The sequence below is a fragment of the Heterobasidion irregulare genome, assembly GCF_000320585.1.
Source record: "Heterobasidion irregulare TC 32-1 unplaced genomic scaffold scaffold_01, whole genome shotgun sequence".
Classification (NCBI taxonomy): domain Eukaryota; kingdom Fungi; phylum Basidiomycota; class Agaricomycetes; order Russulales; family Bondarzewiaceae; genus Heterobasidion; species Heterobasidion irregulare.
The window spans coordinates 2,515,600-2,530,198 of NW_009258197.1; the positions used below are offsets into that span (position 1 = coordinate 2,515,600).

The window sequence follows — 14,599 nt, forward strand, 5'->3', positions numbered from 1 at the left end:
AAGATCCGCGAGTGCCTCCCATACGTAGCCGTATATGGGATCAACAGCCTAGGATCAGCAACTGCTCATGCATCGACTCCTTCGCAAAGCGCATCATTCTGCATAACCCCACATCCCCCCACGTTCTAGCACATTGCGAGACAGTCTCGCCCTATCAACTTCATGCCGCCTGGGATCTCAGAGTTGAATCTGTACACACATTGGAAATTATGAATTGTGCGCGTCGATTTGTACAGTGCAACTTGACGAATGAGGAAATGTGTTTGATGCGTGCCCTTGAAACCAGCGGCTCTGTGCGCCAAAGAAGCACGACACTGGCGGTCGTCGTCGACAAATCTATGCAGGGCCGCCTACAGCTGTGGAGAAATCGTCGTGGCTATGACGTCAATGGAGGCAGGGCGTGTTTGAGGTGACGGCGCCAACGTTTCTCTCATCTCACTTTTGTCTCCTTCACTGACCATGGCACAGTCGCCCGCACAGTCTAACACGCCCTCAGGCTCGGATCCTGCTTTCTTTCCAAGACGAGAATTCATACGCGACGATCGCATCCCTTCCACATTCTCTATCCTCGCCATCTCGGGCTCTGCTTGCATCAGGGTTTACAACTTTCTTCCACCACTCATATCCGCGCTTCGCACATTTCTCGACCGCGACCACCTCGTTACCGCTTTTCGTGAGGATGCCATACAGAACTTCTGCGAATTCTGCCTTGAAGGCAAGCCGTGGGCGAGTCCAAAGAGCACTTTCACAGAAAAGCTACTGGTAGACATATTGGCTCTGCTCTATCAGAATGGGTTCGTGTTCCTCTCCACTATCGACTATGGTCGCGAACAGGATGATCGCATCGCTATGGCATTTTCGAAGCCCCATACCTCTCCACCCACTCATTCCTCATCGTCATCGCCTCGACCCTCGTCTACCTTTAGCCGTGGATCTTCGGCAACCCTCAATCGCCCTCTCAAGGTCCCGTTCGCGATATCATTTCCTAACGCTACAACTTTGCGTGTCATATCACCTCCTCTTCATTCTACCCCAGCCATCCTGCAGACTGTCCGTGCCGCGTGGCCGCGGGGTGTTGTCTCAGAAAAGAAAATTCGCGACACGGTCTTTGAGTTCAAACTGAAAGGGTACAAATGTGATTTGCCTCCTCCCCTGTTGATCATTGCTTATGCTTATACTCAATGTTTGCGCCTCAGGGTTTCAGGAGGATACATTTGCGACGGATTCCCTTCGCCAGGTCCTCGCTCTCCTCGGATCTCTAGACTCCTATGGCTTTACACTTCTTTGTTCCATATCTATAGCGAATCGATCCCGTGTCAAAGACTTGTGGATATTCACTGGTATCTCACACGGGCCCTCCCCTGATACATCCTCTTCCAAAACAGATCTTCTCAAAGGTGACGTCTTCAGAGCGACGACGCCTGAGGGGATCGTACCATCCTCGAGTCATGGAAGGTATAATACATCTCCATATTTGGGACACCATGCGCATCTTGAAGGACATGCTCACACACGCATAACTCCAGAGAATGGACATGTACATCAGCCTTCACCGCTGTCGATGCACCACGCTGTCTTGCGGAAAGGCGCTCCGCGCGCGCAAGTACCCGTTTCAGTTGGCGTCTCGATTGACTCGCAGGAGAATATCCCTGCCATGCCTGGTCCTAGCTTCCCGCGCACCGAGAATGATCTTGTGCGCCTCCCCCTCCCCAGTACCGTCAGCAGCGATATCGATATGACCGGTATCGGAGCAGGAGGATTCCGGCTATCAGGACGACGAGACGAACGATACCCTCTTGGCTCCGGTCCGACCGTATTGTACACTGCTGGTCCACCAAACCCCTACTTTCCTTCGGTCACGGACTATGCTGCTGAGCCTACATCATCACCTGGTGCGAGCGCACTCGCGCCCTCGTCTCCGCATGTTGCTGCGGAACCTGAGAATCTTCATCCAACGGCGCAGTCAGCTCCCATTCCTCCAAGAACTCTACCGCGTCCCCCTATACTCGCGACTCGTCCTAACTTGTCTCTGCAATCGTCCGGTTCGACGACAACACCGCCTTTACTGGGACCAGGTGCGTTCCGTGATTCTGCGTTCAGCTCGAGCACGGGCCAAACATACGATATACCGATCACATGGACAGGTGAAGAACAGGAGAAGGCTACATTCAAGGAGCAGGTGACGCCTGAGTTACAGCTCCCTGGAGGATGGGCGAGTCCCGTGGAGGAGAAACAGGGAGAGCAGGCTGAGTTGAAGGTCCATCCGTCTATGGGTGCGCATGGACGTGGCAATGGAAATCTACCGGAGCTGAGGCTGGGAAAAGACAAGATACCCTTCACCCAGGTGGTCAAGGTCGCAGAGCCTGAACTCGTGCAGCCGGAGGTCGATCGGAAGAGCGAAATGGCTTTGCTGGGAGAGTTGCCGCGGCCGCAGAGGAGACAGAGAAGTGCCTCTGAGCAGGGAGAGAGGCTAAAAGAAAGGCCTAAAGGTGATGGTTGGGTCCTCGTCAACATTGGTCCCACCGGTAACAGTCCGGCGAGTCCTATGCCTCCTTCGCGCACCACCACCTCGCCATCTTTGCCGGCGCGGGTTCGAAGCGCCTCTGACCCGTCGCTTCTACATTTAACATCGCCCACCAGATTGACATCGCCTATCAGCGGAAATGCTAAAGCGAACACAGGCGCAAGTCGTACGGGCACGCATCCTTCTACCATGTCTCCCGCCGCGAAATCTATCGTCATCATTGACGCAATGGAGGCGAGGAAACCGAATGGCCATGCTCCTGGAGGAATGGCGAGTGCTCAGCCTTCTGCAGAGTCTCCTTCGAGCCTCCGTCGAGTTTTCTCACTCAATCGACAGAAGCCATCTGGCAAGACGCATCGGCGCACAACGTCGTCTACTTTGTCGCCATCCGCTGCCAACAGCAAACCCCGGTCAGGACAGGAGGAAGGTGAGAACAAGAAGCGTGTTGGGCTGATAGAGCGCTGGAGGAGATTGGGCACGACGGAGGCTTCAAGGGCCGCGCGCCGTGTCTCTGTTGATGGTGCGTAAGACTGAAGACGGTTGTGAGCTAATTTGGCAGTATTGGCTCCAATGTGTACGTGTACGAAGCCGGGTCTGTGACGCCGGCCGACCTTTTTTTTTCTTCTCTTACTTTCTTCACTTTCAATTCTCTCTCACCCCCACTTTTGTTTGCCTTACCTTGTCTTATCATTTTCTTCCATGTCTCCTGGATCTATACCTGTCGATTTCCCGACGCCCTGTATCATATCCACGCCCCACGATCAGATGCTACCTTTCCACATGCACCATCTTAGGTCTTGCCACGATTCTCAGCACGTTTGCCTTAATGCTAGTGACAGTGCTATTAGTTACGTACTTACGTGCTAGTTTGATAGAGGTTCACGATTATGCTCCACGATGGATGGTTTGATGACCGCTCGTCCTATTCAGCTACTTGATCAGACAGATTAATGCTCGTTATACACAGTAAATGGCACGACCACCACCCTGCATTCTTCTGTATGTTTGAGGACTGCGAATTCTCTCGTTGAGATGATCATGAACTCATGACGAGACGTTAAACGGACAAAGAAATGGTGTCTCGATAAATAAATCCAGCCACATAACATGGAACAAAATCTCTAACGTGAACATCCACGCACAGGTCGATCCTGAGAGCTTCATCGCCGCTTTTTATTGCCCCGATTCTTGGGCGTATTCGGTGCTGAATTAGGCTGTTTGGCTGCTACTGTTGATACAACGGCGCGCGGCTCTTCGCCGCTCATTAGCGCAGAATAGCTAGACAACGTTCAGTAGGAAACACTATGCGTAGCGCGAAATGTGTACCTGGATTTCAAATCCCCATTTTGTAGTGAGGTCTGAAAGTTAGATAATTTGGCTTGGTTCTCTTTGAACTCCTGCACCATCTCCGGATCCATGCTCTTCTGCACGCGGGGGTCAGCACATAACCATTCTCTGGGCATCCGTACACGGATTTGAAAACGTACCAATAAGTATGGCATTGAGAGCATCATGACACCACCGAAGACCATCATGAGCATCATTGGATTTTGGAACATCCCGAGGAGATTGAATGATTGAGGTGGAACGAAGTAGGCGTTTTGTCCACGAGGTGTGATGAGTATCGGGTATGATAGTTTGATAGATGATGGAGGGTTAAGAGGTGTTCCAGGCGCATAGGCTCGGACTTCAGGTGTGGAAGACTGGGTGGGAATATCTATCCGGAACTGCGTATTCAAGAAGTCACAGATTCAATAAGTGGTGACGACGAGGGTGTTGGATAAATATTACCTTGTCAAACTGATGGTTGTGCGAAACAACGGAAAGGATGTAAGTTCCTGGTTCTACGCTGGGACTAAATAGGGACGATGCCAGATGAGAGACACTTTATGGAATAGCATCGTGAACGTACATGAGAAAGCGGCCGTCTCGCGTTACGCTTCCTGATGCTACCGAGCCATCTAAAATCACTCTTGTGTGTCCCAAAGTAGAGGCATCTAGTCAAAGATCTGAGGTCAGCCACCTTAAGAGAGCTTGAGCAGGTGGATCATACATGCCTGGACAGTGCTCATTCCATGATATTTTACCGGCCACATCGACGGAGCAGACCTTGGTATATAAGGCACTATACACACTTGTAAAATTGAAATATCAAGAACGATACAGGGTTGAAAGTACCTCAGGAGGACCAGGACCGTTGCAAGACGGACCATGACGAATCGTTGCAGCGAAGTTGGCGTAGTGGCCCAAAATGGAAAGAGGTTAGAAGCCTTTGCACAATACAGCCAAATAAGACGACGTAAAGGAATTATCGTAGGCTCTCATTTGATCCCCTCGATCGAATAGTTTGCTCTGGCCGTCACTCAAGCCAACATAACATCATCATCAACTTACTGAGGCGCACCGCTTCTTGAACCAAAATGCGTCAGAAACGCGCCAAAGCGTATCGCAAGCTCATGTCGTTATATTGTCTCTCGTTTGGCTTCAGGCAACCCTACCAAGTCTTAGGTTCGTCAGGCCCTTCCACACGCCAGAAAATGATTCACGTCCTTCATGACCAGTGGACTCAGAGATGTGTAAAAATGCCGTCTCGCAAAAGCTTGACTTCACCAAGCAGCTCGGCACTGCCCTTCAAGGGGCAATCAAACCGAGTGCGTCTTCGACCCTCTCACACGCATGCCCGATCGCCCAAGTAACGCTGACATTGAAGCTTATGGCTAGTGATCACTCAGTGCTGTATCCACGAGTTGTACCTGCAAGGCAAGGCCCAACAACCAGCTGTTGACCTTGCAAAGATGTTTGAGAGGCGAAAATGCAATCATAAGGAGGCCATTCCTGGAGATGATTGTCTCGCAAGCGTTATAGGTGCGAATAGTTTTTATTTTCTTGCTATAGAACAATACCTCACGAATCTGTTGCTCGCATGAATTGTTCAGGCGACACGAACAAGCACCGCTACGTAGTCTCAACGCAGTCCCAGCCGCTCCGCGTCAAACTTCGTTCCATTCCTGGCGTACCCATCCTTCATGTAAATCGCTCTGTCATGATTCTCGAGCCTCCGAGTGACACCACCCTCCGCGCAAAACACCTTGTGAGTTTTGTTCATTCAGGTATTTATTTCACCGGCTTGATGATTCTTTTTCTGCAGGCTGAGCAGCAATCCCTTGCTCCTTCCACTTCCGAGATCGGCAAACTGAAAGCAGCCGCACCCGAATCTCAGCCTGTCAAAAAAAAGAAGGGTCCTAAAGGCCCGAACCCCCTTAGCATCAAAAAGAAAAAAGTCATTGAACCGCCAGCGACCAAGGTTAAGAGTGAGGAGCCAGGAAAGGGCAAGCTATCAGGAGAAGTGACCAAAACAGTCCAGAGCGAGAAAACCGGCGAAAAGAGAAAACGCCAGGAAGGGCATGCGCGTGATGGGGTTCGAGAACTTGCTGCAGACGATAGTACAGAGAGATCGGAACCTAAGAGAAAGCGACGGCGGAAGACCGTAAGCCAACGAAGGGGAGAGAGTCCTTTGCAGCCGTAGCACACCAGTGTCTAGTATGCCTATCTCATTTGTTATGACTGGAAATCGACTGTCGGTGGCTCGCAGACCTGTCCGAATATGGTCATTGCGTCGGAGAGTTTGCGCAGAACTTGAAATTATTCCGACCTAAATCGAGCAGTCTTCTCCACGACTATACCATGGACTGCGTAGAAATGCATTAGTACTCGCGACAAACCTGATCTCCTCCAAAGAATGAAAGCGATACAGGAGATGCGGTCATGAATTTTGGAGGTGGACTGGAGAACGCGTAGTAAGACGAAGAGGCAAAGACCGTCGCGATTGCTCGAAACGTTGAGCTGAACCCTGCTGCACCCTCCGCGTCACGGATGTAGCAGACTCCACGATGTATCCAACGACCCTCTCCAATACAGCCAACTCCTTGATGATTTGCGTAGCGCAACAGCAGTAACAGGAATTGAGAAGTACTGTAAGGCGGCCACGAGCGCTCACAAGGACAAAGCCGGGCAGGTCGGGTGAGAGGCATCGGAAGGTGAATTCGCGGTGCGGTGGTGGAGAGATCGGCAGCGCAAGTGCCGGCCCTGCGAGAGGGGGTGGAGGGGGGAGGCTGATGGAGGAAGAAAGGCAAGAGAGGAGAGGCTGAGTCTGAAGAACCCGCGGCTCGCCTGGCATTGGGAGGATGTCTCAGGCCAAAATTCGACGAGGCCACACTGCCTTACGCGCTGGGGTAGCTATTGCCCTCTCGAGCCACCCGCCCCCTCCGTCCTTCTCTTCCTTCCCTCCATCATCTCCCTGTCCCTCCGTTCATCCCATACATGCCTACCTGCAGACGCAAACGCGTGCTCCTCACAGAGCCCTCCGATGCCCTCCTCCAGGGCCTCAAGGCAGATCCAAACAGGGACGTTTATTATCTTGCGAAGACCGGCGAGATCTTTGACAACTATGAGCATGTATCCTCTCTACCCTTCCCTTGAGCCTCGCTGACCTTCTCAACGTTCCTGTCTGTGCAGAACATATGCCGCGCGCATGTCGTTTTACCGGCTCAAGCAGTTCCAGTGCGAGGTGACGGGCAAGAGTGGTTTGGACTACTTCCAGGCACTCGAGAGTGAGCAACAAGAAGCTAGAACAATGCATACCAGGTTCCCCGAGCCTTTGAAGTCCGCCATCCTTCGAGCCGTTCAATGGCGTACGTTTCTCCCTGGTGTTTTGTTACGTTTGACGTGTCGTTCTCTCCCTAACATATTGCCGCGCTCCGCAGAGGTGATGGGACGTCTGGACCATCTGGTTGAAGCCGTGTATGAACGCTTCAAAGACCGCTACTTCCGTGACGAGAGTGTGTCCTTCCCGTTGAACGAACGGCGTGTGCTCAACGCTGACGTCCGCGTACTGTTGCAGAAATATATATTGATATTCAAGGAGACAAGTGAGCCATGTCCACCTTTCTTTTGTGTCTTGCCGACTCGAATGAATAATCGCGATACTAGGTTCTTTGCTCGTGTCTTGGAAGTCTTTCCTCCGCGTCCCAATGCTGTCTCGTTCCTGGTCAATCCAGATTCTCATGAGGGCCCCATTGCTTCTACTTCTTCACAACCACACAAGAAAAGTCCTACTGGGCTGGCGCATCAAATTTACGGCGACCTCAAAATTGCTGCTGCAGTTGTCAATGCCGCCGATGATCCTGCGAAATACTATTACAGAGTGCAGATTTTAGAGGAAGAGAAGCCCGAGGGGCGCGACAAACACGGTGCGTCCGCGAAAGAAGCCCGCGCGCGATACAGTGGCAGCTTTTTGGATGTCCAATGCTCTCAGATGAGGTAAGTCTGCACATCGTGTCGTTCTCTCATCAATATTGCCCCTGCTCCTCTATCACGCGTCCCTTGATTGACTGTCGACGCGTTACCCCAGCCGTGACCGTCTTGCATTCTCTAAGAGCATCCTTCGTCGATTTATTCGCGATTGCGTGGATCGTGATGCGGCGGTAGCATCGCCCTGGACTGTGAAGCCCCCCGTTGCACTCCGGTATGGCGTCGACACCATCATGCCTGAAGCAACTCGTCAGGGCGTCGAGAATATCAAAAAGGGCGAGATACAAAAGCGAAAGAAGGTATGGGAAGAGAAGGAAGGTCCTGTCAAAAAGCCAAAGAAAATGACTCCAGCGCAGGAAGAGAAAGGCAGGTGCATGTCACATCTAAGCATCATTCCATTAACAGTCATATACAGCCAAAAATGCGGCATTGGTAGCTGAGCAAAAGGAGCGAGAAGCAAAAGAGAGAGCCGCAAAAGCTCTCAAAGCCAAAGAGGATGCTGAACGTTTGGCGGCCGAAAAGAAAAAGAAGAAGCCTATCAGGTATCCTACCGAAGACTTGGACGTCACACTCTCAGAAAAAGAGAAGAAGGCAGGTATGAAGATCAAACGACCGGTACCTAGCCGCGTTGCTCTGCCATTCAACAATACTCCCGGAACGTTCGAGTCCATGCTGATGACTTGGAATTTCTTGATGGTGTACGGGTGAGTTTTCAACCTAGCGCGATATGATCATCTTATCTAAATTGTCAATAGCCATCCATTACACCTCTCAACCTTCACTTTGGACGAATTTGAACACGCGCTACGCCATTCCGTCGCTGAACCACCATGTCAGATCCTCGCCGAGATTCATTCTACCCTTATATACAACCTCCGAACAGTGACTTTCCAACGTCACAGTGCGGTATTATCACTTATGGAGGACGAAGAAGATGGTGGTGGCGAGGATTTGGGCGTGACGATCGAGCAATTGACAGCCGCTATGGTTGACATAGGCAATAACTGGGAGAGGGCTCCCCTCCGACATGGCGATGGCAGAGAAGGCTGGGAGGAGTCGTTGGTTGGGTGTCTCAAAGACGTATGCCTGACTTCAAATCCCTCCGGGTTTTGAATCTGACTTACATTGCTCACTTCTCAGCATGCCAACCTAGAAAATTTCCCCACCCTCCGACGGGTCCTCACTCGGCTCCTCTTTGCACCTGATACACTACTGGAAACACCTAGTTCACCCTCAACATCACGAGCGTCAACCCCAACTCCCGTTCGATTAAGTCACGCTTCAACACCAGGGGCCAGATATCACACTCTACCACCGGAAGATAGGATAGCCATATTGCACTTCATGTGTAATATTGCTGTGTCCAGCAAGGCCATCCACGCTTATATGGAGACTTGTGAGGAGCAACTGACTGCCTTGAGGAAAGAGAAGATCGAAGTAAACCGCCAGAGAAAGCAATAGTTCGTACACCACCTTCCAGTCTAAATTCCCTGAGTTGACTTTAGTATATCTAGTATCGAGGATCGCGATACGCTGCTTAACGGGACAAAGGAAGAGGAACAGACACCCAATGGAGAGCCTGACGACACGCCCATGGGTGACATGAGCGAGCTCTCCGATATATCAGCCTCTGAAGGTGCATCCGAATCTGGGTCTGGGATTGTCAAACACTCCAAGTCCAAAGACCTCAGACGTAAAGCGCAGGGCCTAGCGCATGCCAAACAACGAGAGGCTGCACGAGCACGGAACGCGTCAGTTCGACAAGCCCTAGCTGAGCATCGTCGCCTTGATGAGGAAGTCAATAAACTCGAACGGCGGCTGGAGGGAATTGAACGGGAGTTCAGAAAACTGTTGGGATCAATTCGTGCCAAGCCCATGGGTAGAGATCGCTTTTACAACAGGATTTGGTGGTTCGATGGCATGGGTTCGGCTTCTCTCTTGGGCAGCGGGGGAATCGTTCAGTATGGTACAGGACGATTGTTTGTCCAGGGTCCAAGTGTTTTCGATCAAGACATTCTGAACAGACGGTTGGATGTCAATGTCAAAGAGCGACGGTTACAAGAAGAAGGAGAGGAGGGCATGTTGGGTATTGGAGAGTGGGCGGTGTACACTGACTTGGAGGAAGTAAGCTGTCCACCACCAATGGGTCTCAATAACACACTGACATGTTATATTCGCAGGTGGATGATTTCGCTGCTTGGCTGAACCCTAAAGGAAATCGCGAATCTGCACTCAAGAACACTCTGACAAAATGGTGGCCGCACATCGCTCCCGGGATTCGGAAACGTCTGGTGGTACGTCTCGAGAGCTCCCTCAATCACATACAGTCTCACTTCATTCTTTCCAACAGGACTTGAACAATACTGCCAAACTGCCCGAGGCACGGCGAAGTACTCGTGTTAAGCAGTCCGGAACCGATATATCGCGGGACCCATATATGCTCTGGACAAACCGCCGAGCTGTGAATTCGTCATGACTAACTTACGAAACCTTCATGATATTTCTCCAATCCCTTCCTCGCTATTCTGTTGTTGCTTCTTGTTTGTACGCCTGCACGACTTCATTATTATCAATACGTTCAGGGCATTGTTTAACGTCGAGACACGCATCCTGTCGCACCTCTAGAGTTTGTTTTGACATACTATGTAGCTCTGTGCCTTCGAGCTATATCTGTTGGTTTCAGGCGTAAATTTTATTCGTTACAGGGAGGTACAGAAACTGCTCAGAAGAGCTTACTGTATATATTTTCAAGACCACTCATCTTCCCAGTCACTGGTCACCTCATGCGTTTGGGAGGGAGCCGGTCGTAGAACCTACAGAAGAGCAGGCATTCGGATAACTTACTGTACATATTGTCAGCTCAGATAACATGACCATACCCATGGCCCTACGATCGAGTTTGTCGCCGTTGTTGTTCATTGGCATCGGTAAGAGCTATCAGTGGAAGTACGGGCGGAACTCGGCAGACGTTTGATCAAGGCTAAACTCAGCTTGGTGCTTCCTGCTTGTATGATCCGTTCGCATTCTGAAAATTTCTACAATGTTCAGGCCCAGGCTCAGACCATTCCGGAACCTCAAAAAAGCATCCTATATATTAGTCTCCATCAGCCAGTCTTTTTTGATATCACTGATAGTCTTGCGTGCGAGTCTCGGTGCTATATAGACCAAATCTTGGTTCTTACGAATTACGACTCTTGACGACTCTAACGAACGTTCATGGCGTCCCTACCTACTTCGTTCTCAGTGGGCTCTGCACACAGTGGCTCTAGTTTCAAGGATGCTGTTGCTTCTTGTGAGTTACTGTCACCTTCGTTGATTCAGCAAGAGTGCTCATCAAATTATAGATCGCCGTTCGCAGTATCTGTTGTCGAACGCCGAGGCAATCTCCTCCTCCGGTGCTCAGCTTTTGGAGGACGAGGAGACGGGCGAATTTGCACCAATTTTTGAAAGTGAGGTGGATGATCTACCTACACCGCATCTAGAAGATGTTGCACACGATGGGATGATTGGCAACGTTCAGTGGGATGAAGAGGCGACGATGACTCTGAATCCGTCTATGAGGCAGGTTTCGGGTTGGGATAGAGGTATATCTACACCACCTCGCAGACACGAATTTCCAGGACCAAGACGAGCCAACGAGCGGACCCCGCTCCTTCGCAAGGCCATTTCACTGACAATAAATACGTCCATATTAACCTCCGCCGCTCCGACAAAGGGTAGGGGCCATCAGGAATCCTTGTCATCTGCGCCAGCGCTGGCTCCCAAAATCTCACACGATCTTGGACTTCCTGAAGGAAGGAGTACGTTTGGTCAAACAGTAAGTCAGCCTCTACTTTTGCTATACCTTACCTTCAACCACCCGAATAGCTCTTCAACGCGATTGCCATCTTACTCGGAATTGGGATGTTGTCGGAGCCCCTTGCTTTTGCATATGCTGGATGGATCTGCGGGACGCTGCTCATCATCTCTTATGGTCTCGTTACGTGCTATACGTGGGTGCTCCTCTGGATTTATTGAATTGCCTGGTGCTCATTATCGGCCAGAGCAAAAATCCTTGCACGAATTGTGCTCACGGACCATCGCGTTCGGTCATATTCTGATATTGGACGAAAGGCATTTGGGCCAAAGTCTATGCCTTTCATAAGCGCAATGTTTTGCCTCGAGCTTTTTAGTGTTAGGTGAGCACGCTTCTGAAAGTGAGTCAACGATGTATAACGCTTTCCACAGTGTCATCCTCGTTACGCTGTATGCCGATTCTTTGAGTATAGTTGTGCCCGCGTTCTCTCCTAACACCTATAAACTTATGGGGATTGCCGTGTCAGTCTACTTCTCTGATCCCTTTGGTCTGACATCGCTAATACCGGTGGAATGAAAGACTTGTCCCCATGGTTTTTCTACCCCTCTCCCTTTTGTCATACACTTCGATCTTGGGCATAATTTGTACAGTATTTTTACTCGTTGTTATCTTTATCGACGGTCTGTCAAAACGAGATGCTCCCGGAAGTCTGTGGAGCCCTGCGGAGACTGACCTGGGTGTCGGAAACCTTGAGCAATTGGGTGTTGCTTTCGGTTTGTTCATGGCAGGGGTACGTCCGCATTTGTTATGAAAATCCCTCATCCTGACGGTCCGTTCGAACAGTTTAGTGGCCATGCTGTTATGCCATCGTTAGCCAGGGATATGATTGACCCAAGCCAATTCGACACTGCAATGAATTACGCGTTTGTAAGTATTTCTCTCGGTGTTGTATGTTATAAACATCACTTACGATCGTATCAGACTTTTGCGACCTTCGTATACGGCATTATAGGAATCGCGGGTTATTTGATGTTTGGCCGCGATGTCAGTGATGAAGTTAGCCAAAATCTCCTTGGAGTTCCAGGATACAATCCTTGGCTGAACAAGATTGCCCTATGGATGTTGGTCCTTAACCCTCTGTCTAAGTTCGCTCTCAGTGCCAGACCGGTGTGTAAACAGACATTTGTATGCGCCGCGATTTATTGACCCGGATTGTGTAGCTCAACCTCACGATTGAAACCTTTCTTGGCATTGACACTGGTTTCATTCCCCCACACGACGATAACAGTGGCAGTGGTCCCAGATTGGCAGCGAAGCCAACCCCACGCCTCTTCAATTGGGCATTCAAACGCATCTTACTCATCTTCGAACGTGTTATGCTTGTCTGTCTGGCAATAACAGTCTCCATCCTCGTGCCAGAATTCAGTTCGATGATGGCTATTCTCGGCTCATTCTCTGCCTTCATTCTTGCCGTTATTGGTCCTATATCAGCAAAGGTCGCCCTGGAGCGAAAATGTGGGCTGTGGGATGGGTTCTTGCTAGCGCTGGCGTCTGTGATGGCTATATGGGGCACAGGTGCTGCTTTCCTGTCCACGACGGATTGAAGAGCTTCTAGGTTTGGTGGTGGACTAGACGAGAAGGACTCGCACATTTTTTGAAACTGTGTTATACAGCAAGTATTGTGTATCCATACCTCATCACGTGGAATGAATAGTCATTTACACGATGTCAGCTTCGTGCACTGACCCTTCGAACCTTGACGAGAAATAACAATTCCAAGACATCTCTACTGACGTGCAGATCTGAGACAAATTATATTTTGAGGTACTAGTCGGACTACAACAATTATGCGGATGCTACAGCATGCATGACGATTTTGGAGAGCTCTGTTTTGTGATTCAGGTGAATTGCTCAAGGACACAGATTTACGGTACATACGAGGGAGGTCGATATTCTCCTGAACAACTGTCGACTCAATTTGATTGTCGGGGTTTGGTGGGATATCAATTACACCCGTTGACGAGTCAATTTTCCAGTCTAATTTTGCGACATAATCCTCCAAGTCGGTTTCTGATATGATTTAGTATGAAGATGTCGCGGGAAAAGAAGTCAGCTCACCGCTTAGATCTAGATACGTGCCCAGACGGTTGCTGCCTATTCGCTGGAAAGCTGCTTTTACGGCACGGAGAACGACCTCCCTTATAGAATCCTCAAAACCAACAACTTCAACAGTGTAATTGTCTCTCAGAGACTCGAGCTCATCAGAGCGGTACAATGACCAGAACGCTGGAAAACGACATTGTTGAAGGAGGCTGTGCAGAGAAGTGAGCTGGGGGAGGAGGTTTGGGAGGGGATCGGGCTCGTCAAGGTTAGAGTTGGGGGGACGGTCGTCGAGGAGGGCGATCGAGAGGTTGAAGTCGGGGAAAGGAACGGATGTGAGGGCTTTGATAAGGATATTGACCACGACATCAGGGTTGTAGAGATCTTGGTTGAACTGATAACTTTAACACGTTGCAAAGACTCGTTAGTGAATGCGCAAAACTGTGGATTCGAGACCATAGCGTACAGTTTCAAGATGGCAAGGTTGGCGAGGCAATCATATTCTTGGCTTCTAATCTGGTGATACAGATAATCCTCCAAAATTCCAACATTGGAAGGGTTATACCGATCTGGATAGAAAGGTGTGTAAACAATGGCGCAAAAGGCTGCACTGGAAGATAGGCTACACACCAACGCCTGATACTAAATTTTCGATGAGCTCAGGCCGTGTGGGAGGTGTGACCCATTCGGATGTAGCGGAAGACATTAGACTCTTTGTACAGAGTTTTCAAGGGAGATATCTGGGGGTGGGTGAGGCTGAAAGGCACTGATATTTTATGACAAAAAGCGGCCAATGACGAGGTCTGAGATCTGAGTCTCGCCAAAATTGTAAGGTGGCTGAAGCCTACATGAAGCGCTGAAGCATATGT

General features: G+C 50.2%; 6 protein-coding genes across 6 annotated transcripts; 4 read left to right on the forward strand and 2 right to left on the reverse strand.

Annotated features, from left to right (window-relative positions):
- Positions 1-459: 459 nt before the first annotated feature.
- Positions 460-3,522, forward strand: HETIRDRAFT_457014 (uncharacterized protein; the record flags this gene model as incomplete). Its single annotated transcript, XM_009543040.1, has 3 exons — positions 460-1,135; positions 1,197-1,397; positions 1,527-3,522. 3 exons carry the CDS (start codon positions 460-462, stop codon positions 3,050-3,052), a joined length of 2,403 nt encoding a protein of 800 aa, XP_009541335.1. The 3' UTR covers positions 3,053-3,522.
- A 162-nt stretch (positions 3,523-3,684) lies between these two features.
- On the reverse strand, positions 3,685-4,596 carry HETIRDRAFT_99784 (uncharacterized protein; the record flags this gene model as incomplete). Its single annotated transcript, XM_009543041.1, has 6 exons — positions 3,685-3,802; positions 3,851-3,948; positions 4,012-4,251; positions 4,316-4,379; positions 4,437-4,521; positions 4,578-4,596. 6 exons carry the CDS (start codon positions 4,594-4,596, stop codon positions 3,685-3,687), a joined length of 624 nt encoding a protein of 207 aa, XP_009541336.1.
- Positions 4,597-4,868: 272 nt separating this feature from the next.
- On the forward strand, positions 4,869-6,093 carry HETIRDRAFT_431773 (uncharacterized protein). Its single transcript, XM_009543042.1, has 5 exons — positions 4,869-5,032; positions 5,086-5,175; positions 5,246-5,389; positions 5,461-5,615; positions 5,673-6,093. Exons 1-5 carry the CDS (start codon positions 4,945-4,947, stop codon positions 6,048-6,050), a joined length of 855 nt encoding a protein of 284 aa, XP_009541337.1. The 5' UTR covers positions 4,869-4,944; the 3' UTR covers positions 6,051-6,093.
- Positions 6,094-6,971: 878 nt separating this feature from the next.
- HETIRDRAFT_431774 (uncharacterized protein) lies at positions 6,972-10,521 on the forward strand (the record flags this gene model as incomplete). Its single annotated transcript, XM_009543043.1, has 12 exons — positions 6,972-6,979; positions 7,040-7,215; positions 7,288-7,362; positions 7,425-7,452; positions 7,514-7,843; positions 7,935-8,133; positions 8,240-8,538; positions 8,590-8,914; positions 8,975-9,294; positions 9,349-9,958; positions 10,015-10,128; positions 10,185-10,521. The coding sequence occupies 12 exons, from the start codon at positions 6,972-6,974 to the stop codon at positions 10,308-10,310; spliced, it is 2,610 nt and encodes an 869-aa protein (XP_009541338.1). The 3' UTR covers positions 10,311-10,521.
- Positions 10,522-10,891: 370 nt separating this feature from the next.
- HETIRDRAFT_31323 (amino acid transporter) lies at positions 10,892-13,381 on the forward strand. Its single transcript, XM_009541999.1, has 9 exons — positions 10,892-11,126; positions 11,179-11,651; positions 11,702-11,826; positions 11,878-12,012; positions 12,062-12,151; positions 12,210-12,420; positions 12,474-12,557; positions 12,612-12,797; positions 12,851-13,381. The coding sequence occupies exons 1-9, from the start codon at positions 11,051-11,053 to the stop codon at positions 13,232-13,234; spliced, it is 1,764 nt and encodes a 587-aa protein (XP_009540294.1). The 5' UTR covers positions 10,892-11,050; the 3' UTR covers positions 13,235-13,381.
- A 45-nt stretch (positions 13,382-13,426) lies between these two features.
- Positions 13,427-14,436, reverse strand: HETIRDRAFT_378399 (uncharacterized protein; the record flags this gene model as incomplete). Its single annotated transcript, XM_009543044.1, has 5 exons — positions 13,427-13,516; positions 13,569-13,700; positions 13,749-14,131; positions 14,197-14,299; positions 14,361-14,436. 5 exons carry the CDS (start codon positions 14,434-14,436, stop codon positions 13,476-13,478), a joined length of 735 nt encoding a protein of 244 aa, XP_009541339.1. The 3' UTR covers positions 13,427-13,475.
- Between the last annotated feature and the right edge of the window lie 163 nt (positions 14,437-14,599).